General features: G+C 37.4%; 1 protein-coding gene across 1 annotated transcript; it reads right to left on the bottom strand.

The window, feature by feature from the left end:
• Positions 1 to 2,163: 2,163 nt before the first annotated feature.
• LOC127136028 (uncharacterized) lies at positions 2,164 to 5,797 on the bottom strand. Its single transcript, XM_051062634.1, has 6 exons — positions 5,188 to 5,797; positions 4,737 to 4,961; positions 3,606 to 3,998; positions 3,284 to 3,346; positions 2,589 to 3,175; positions 2,164 to 2,499 (listed from the first exon to the last, which is right to left on the bottom strand). The coding sequence occupies exons 1-6, from the start codon at positions 5,795 to 5,797 to the stop codon at positions 2,164 to 2,166; spliced, it is 2,214 nt and encodes a 737-aa protein (XP_050918591.1).
• Positions 5,798 to 6,671: the final 874 nt, after the last annotated feature.

The raw sequence follows: 6,671 nt of genomic DNA, 5'->3' as shown, positions 1-6,671 counted from the left end.
TACCACTGAAGAAGAATTGCGATCCAAAACACAGCAAAAATTAAAATTTTCTCCTTTAATGATCCTTACAAATGGGCATGATCAGTGATAGAAATTGTTACCTCTCGTGGTGATTGAAATATTTGATCCATATCTAAGAAGTGATCACAAACATTGAATGGTGACTACGCCTCTACTCAGTCCACACGAACAAATTCCTTCAGTCTCAGTGCTACCTGCTATGAATGAAGGATTTGAGTTAGAAAGAGAGAGAGAAATGAAATTTCATCTAATGAAATGCTTCTGCACAAGGGTTCTATTTATAGAACCACTTGTGTGGGTTGCAAGATAAAAAGCCCACTCAAGTGTATGTGCCCCATATCTTATGGTATACCAAAAAATCACTTAAGTGCATGGTACCATGCCACATTTCGTATTCTACTTAAGTGCACAATACCTTACGATGTTCCACAACTCACTTAAGTGCACAGTACCTTACAGTGTTCCTTATTTACTCTATCTCTCATTAATTTGTCCTTTTGTGTGTGACCATGTAGGTTTTCGCGACATTGACAATTATATTAAATCACGTATTTAACATCATAAACATTGAGCATTATCTAGCAACACATTACTGCTACCCAAGGCACGAAAATGTCATGTGATCTAACAAATCCCTTTTTATGATAATACTTGTGTGTTCAATTACCCTTTTTCCCTTATGTCTATATTGAACACAAGGCATAGACCGTGTCATCCTTGTCCAGTTCAATATTGGGCCCTTAGACATTTATCCTGTTACGCAGGATAGGCAAATTTCATCTAGGTCACTCATGTCCCCCAGCATGCTTCGTGGAGTACCCATCAACTGTCTTTATGGTCATCCAGTTATGGACAATGTTTGATCAGCAATAAAGCACTCGACTCTACATCTAGGGTCCATAGTGGTTTCAGGTCAAAGGGTGGTATACACCACTATCACCATGAGAATAACTTATGACACTTTGCATAACATTCTATATAGTATTCTCATAGCAGGTCAATCCAGTATAAATATTACTCCCAATATTCATACCTATGTTTAAGACTTGATAACTCCTTATCTATGATCCATGAGATGTGATCATCAATCTATATACATAATAGTCTTAATGCTTTAATGTTATCCCACTTCACAACAAAGCTCGACTACAGATACTTTAAGAATATCGTCCTTATGTTTAATGGGATCTCATGATTAAGTCACACTTGATACCATAAATGGACTAGCTATTCTAGGGACCTTATTAACAAACATAATAAAGAAAAAAAGCATTTTTATTATTAATAAATAATTCGATACAAGTACCAAAAGTATTAGCCTCCAGGGCTTACACCAACGAAGTTTTCTTTCAATACCTGCTTGTTGCATCTCCAAATTACAACTTTTTATCGTCCAATAAGCACGATGTTCTATCTCTACAGGAAGGTGACATGCCTTACCAAAAACAAGTCGATAGAGAGACATCCTTATTGGTGTATTAAAAGTTGTTCTTTGAGCCCAAAGTGCGTCTTCTAGACGACGGCTCCAGTCCTTCCTGTTTGGTTGCACCATTTTCTCTAAAACCTACTTGATCTCCCAGTTTGAGATCTCAGCTTGCCCATTAGTTTGTGGGTGATATGTGGTAGAGACTCTGTGCACAACTCCATACTTCCAGAGCAAAGCTTCCATGGCGCGGTTACAGAAATGAGTGCCTTGGTCACTTATGATAGCTCGGGGAATTCCAAATCTGCAAAAAATATTGGACCTGACAAAATCTGAAACAACTCTAGAATCATCAGTCCTAGTGGGGACAACTTCCACCCACTTTGAAACACAATTAACAGCAAGCAAAATGTAGAGAAAGCCAAATGATATAGGAAAAGGGCACACGAAGTTGATTCCCCATACATCAAATACCTCACAAAAAAGCATAGGTTGCTGAGGCATTTCACTCTTACGAGTGATGGTTGTACCTATTAATTGGAACTCTTTACAAGTTCGATAGGTCTCATAGGCATCTTTAAAAACAGTGGGCCAATAGAAACCTGAGTTTAAGACTTTTCTTGCAGTCCTTTGAGGACCAAAGTGCCCCCTACTTGAAAAGCATGAGAAAGATGCAAAATAGATTCAATCTCATTGTCGGTGATATATCTCCTAATTACTTAATCACTACTAGACTTCCAAAGATATGGATCATCCCAAACATAATATTTGGCATCACTCTTGAGTTTGTGAATTTGTGTCCTAGATGCACCTGTAGGAAAAACACCAACAACAAGATAATTAACAATATAAACAAACCAAGGAGTAACCCCATGCAAAAGTAAAAGTTGCTCATCAGGAAAGTCATCCTGAATGGGAAAAGGATCTTCATCCCTCTCTATCCTGCTCAAATGATCAGCCACCAAGTTCTCAGCTCCACTTTTATCTTTAATCTCCACATTAAACTCTTGGAGCAACAACATCCACCGAATCAATCTTGGTTTTTCTTCTGGCTTCTTCAACAAGTATTTTAAGGCTGCATGGTTAGTAAAAACAACAACCCTGGAACCTAGCAAATATGGTTTGAATTTATCAAGAGAAAAACAATAGCTAGAAGTTCCTTTTCAGTGGTGGTGTAATTAGACTGTGCAAAATCTAAAGTCTTAGAAGCATAATATATAACATGGGCAGCTTTGTCAACTCTTTGTGCAAGGACCGCCCCAATAGCGTAGTTAGAAGCATCACACATAATCTCTAAATGGAGGGTCCAGTCAGGGGGATGGATGATGGGAGCGGAGGTCAATGCTTTCTTCAAGAAGTCAAATGCTTTTTTGCAATTGTCATCGAAGTTGAAAGTGACTTCATTCTTCAACAAGTTTGACAACAGAAGAGTAATCTTGCTGAAATCCTTTATGAAGCGCTTGTAAAAACCTGCATGACCAAGAAAAGAACGAATCTCGCGAATGCAAGATGGGTAAGGCAGTGTAGAAATAAAATCAACCTTAGCAGGGTCTACTGAAATTCCTTTTTCATAAATTATGTGACCCAAGACAATTCCATGTTCGACCATAAAATGACATTTTTCATAATTTAAAACAAGGTCAGTTTTGATGCATCTCTCTAAAACTAAATTTAAACTGTTCAAACATGCATAAAATGAATAACCATAAACAGTGAAATCATCCATAAACACTTCCATGCAATTTTCAAAAAAATCAACAAAAATGCTAATCATGCATCTCTGAAATGTGCCAGGAGCATTGCAAAGACCAAAAGGCATCCTCCTGTAAGCAAATGTACCGAATGAGCACGTAAAAGTGGTCTTTTCTTGATCTTTTGGTGCAATATGAATATGAAAGTAACCTGAAAAAGTATCAAGAAAACAATAGTGTGACTTACCAGCTAGTCATTCAAGTGTTTGGTCAATGAACGACAAAGGGAAGTGATCCTTTCTAGTATCCTGATTCAATCTCATGTAATCAATACAAACTCTCCAACTATTCTGAACTCTAGTGGGAAAAAGTTCATTTTTTTTCATTTTTGACCAATGTGAGTCCAGATTTCTTAGATACAACCTTGACATGGCTTACCCATTTACTGTCAGAGATAGGATAAATGATACCTGCTTGCAAGAGTTTGGTTACCTCTTTCTTCACAACATCAAGAATCAAAGGATTAAGCCTCCTTTGGGGTTGCCTCACTGTTTTACAACCATCTTCAAGTAAAATCCTGTGCATACACATTGAAGGACTGATGCCTGGGATGTCATCCAATGTCCACCCAATCGCCTTTTTATGCTTCCTCAAAACCTGCAAAAGTTTATTTTCTTGATCGAAATCAAGGTTAGAAGAAATTATAACCGGGAGTTTTTTATTACTCTCTAAATAAGCATATTTCAGATTTCCAGGGAGTTCTTTCAGCTCTATGGAAGGTGGTTGCTCAATGGATGGGGTGTTTAGGGCAACCAGGATGCTGAGAGCTTCAACTGAATAAAAAACTTCATCGACAACTTCACCTGTAGGAAAAATGTTACCCTTCAAGGCAACATCAATCTCAACACATACAACACAAAGGTTAGTGTCACTACAATCATCACATGAATAAACATCATCAAAACCAGATAGAGATGGGAAATCAAGTGAAAACAATTCAGAAAAAGTGTCATCAACCAACTCAAAGATCAATTCAATATGAAAAACGAAATGCTCCTCCAAGGGATGTTTCATGGCATCAAAAATGTTAAATTTCGCGACAATGTCACCAAATTCCATGGACATGGTTCCATCGACAACATCAATTTTTGTTTTCTCCGTTTTCATGAACGGTCTGCCTAAAATGATGGGCGATCTACTTGAATTTATTTCTCCATACATGTCTAGAATGTAAAAATCTGCAGGAAAAATCAAGTCATTAACTTCAAAAAAACGCATCTTCCACTACTCCAATAGGGTGAGCATTGCTTATGTTCGTCAATTGAATGATTAAACCTGTATGCTGCAAAGGACCAAGATCAAGGTTATTATAAACAGAAGTAGGCATAACATTAATATTCGCTCCCAAATCAAGCATGCAATTTTCGAATTTACTATCCCCAATGGTACAAGGAATAACAAAAGTTCCTAGATCCTTGCACTTTTGGGGTATGGCCTGATTGAGGGTTGAAACAATAGCTTTTTCAGGTGAATGTTTAGGCTGGATAAGGGCTGAAATGTTTCGTCCCAAAATCTCTAATTTCCCTTCAACCTCCTCTTACTTGTGCACAAGTCTTTCAGAAATTTTGCATATTTTGGAACCTGTTTAATCACATCAAGAAGCAGAATGTTTACCGCCACTTTTTTGAACACATCTAAAATCTCTTTCTCTTTGTCTTCGTCACCAGTCCTTTTATTTTTCAGTATTCTATGTGGAAAAGGAACTGGTGGCACATACTCCTTCTCTTTTTCTTTTTCAGTTTCTACGACAACAGAGGGTTCAGTTTCTATTACAACAGAAGAAGGTCCAGGTGTTACCTCAATTTTTTTTATCTTTTTCTGGGGCTGCTTATGTAACCTTCCCGGATCTCAAGGAAATTGCACTCACATTAGCATTAGGGCCTTTTGGATTCACAACTATTTGGGCAGGAAGTTGGTTTGATCCTTGGGCTTACTGCATGACATTCATTGAAGTGGCAAGCTGTCCAATATGTGTCTGCAAAGTCTGAATACTGGAATCTGTTCGTTGCTGAAATTGGAGATTATTCATAGCCATTTGCTTGGCAATATCCTCTAATGAAGGTCCGAAAGGTGCAAAGGTGAAGACTTGGGGAATGGTTTGTGGTTGTGGCAGGGGTATGACTAACTGTTGTTGGATGGGTTGTTGGTTTCCATATCGAACGTTTGGATGGTTCCTCCAATTGGGATGGTATTTGTTAGTGGACAAGTCAGGAATGTTGTATCTTTTTTTATTGTTGCTTTGGTTGAAAAAATTAGCTGCATATGCTTGAGGCAACTCAGCGACCGACTCATCTAGAAGAATACGGCATACGTCGATTGGATGTTCAGTAGAAGTACAAATACCACACAACTTTGTTGTTTGAGATTTACTCACTGCCATTTGTTTCCCTAAATAAGTAAGCTCTTCAATTCTAGTTTCTAGAGCCTTGTTGGAAGAGGAGACCTGAATCTCATTCACACCTTTTGTTTGGACCATAGAATTATTTCTGGTTGTGAACTGTTGGGAGTTGAGTGAAATGTTCTCAATCAAGGCTTTGGTAGAAGTTGGAGTTTTATCGACAAGTGCTCCACCACTAGCAGCATCAAGAATGTTTCTATCCATTGGTAACAATCCCTTATAGAAATAATGAATAACCACTTCTTCGGTAATCTGATGTTGAGGGCAACTGGATACTAACTATTTGAATCTCTTCCAATACTTAGCCAATGACTCATTTTCCTGTCTAATACCACATATTTCTTTTCTGATTGATGCAACTCTAGAGACAGGAAAGTATCTCTCAAGGAATACATTCTTCAAATCATTCCAAGTTGTGACAGAATTTGGCTCAAAATAATATAACCAATCCTTGGCAGCACCCTGTAGTGATAACGGGAAGGCTCTCAGCTTGATGTGATCTTCAGTGACTCCTTCAGATCTCAATGGTATACAATAAACAACCTGAAATTCCTTAAGATGCTTATGTGGATCCTCACCTGCAACAAGTGTATTCAACCAGATTTCAATTCAAAAGGAGCAGTAACATCAGCATATTCAATACATAAACCATTATAATTCATATTAGGAGCAGCAAAACGCCTTAGTGTTCTTTGGTCAGCCATGCTATCAAAAGCAAGTTTAGAATCAGAATCAAATAATATATGAAAATAATCAGAATCAGAATCACTAACGGGTGGCAAACTAGTGCTAGCCTGATTTGCTCTACGACGTGCGTGCAAGGCTCTCTCCATCTCAGGATCAAAATGAAAAAGATCAGAACAACCAGACCTAGTAGCCAGAACTAATGCAACAACAAATTTGAAAATGTCAACAATGTCCCTATTAGGCAGAAACAAAAAGAAAGAAGAAATGTGATCAAAATAAATTCAGAAAAATACAAAAACACAAAATTTAATCTAATTAGGAGAAATAAGAATTTTGGAAATTTTTAATTTTTTTTTTAAGATTATGAAAACAGTAAAAAGTTCATAAAAAA

Source organism: Lathyrus oleraceus, chromosome 4 (genome assembly GCF_024323335.1).
Source record: "Lathyrus oleraceus cultivar Zhongwan6 chromosome 4, CAAS_Psat_ZW6_1.0, whole genome shotgun sequence".
Taxonomy (NCBI): domain Eukaryota; kingdom Viridiplantae; phylum Streptophyta; class Magnoliopsida; order Fabales; family Fabaceae; genus Lathyrus; species Lathyrus oleraceus.
This window is presented reverse-complemented; position numbering and strand designations above follow the sequence as displayed.

Coding starts and splice junctions, on each gene's coding strand:
- LOC127136028 (XM_051062634.1), bottom strand. CDS start 5,797: ATGGATAGAAACATTCTTGATGCTGCTAGTGGTGGAGCACTTGTCGAT. Junction 3,176..3,283: donor CACTTTTACGTGCTCATTCG/GTACATTTGCTT, acceptor ATTGCATGGAAG/TGTTTATGGATGATTTCACT. Junction 2,500..2,588: donor AAAAGGAACTTCTAGCTATT/GTTTTTCTCTTG, acceptor TACTTGTTGAAG/AAGCCAGAAGAAAAACCAAG.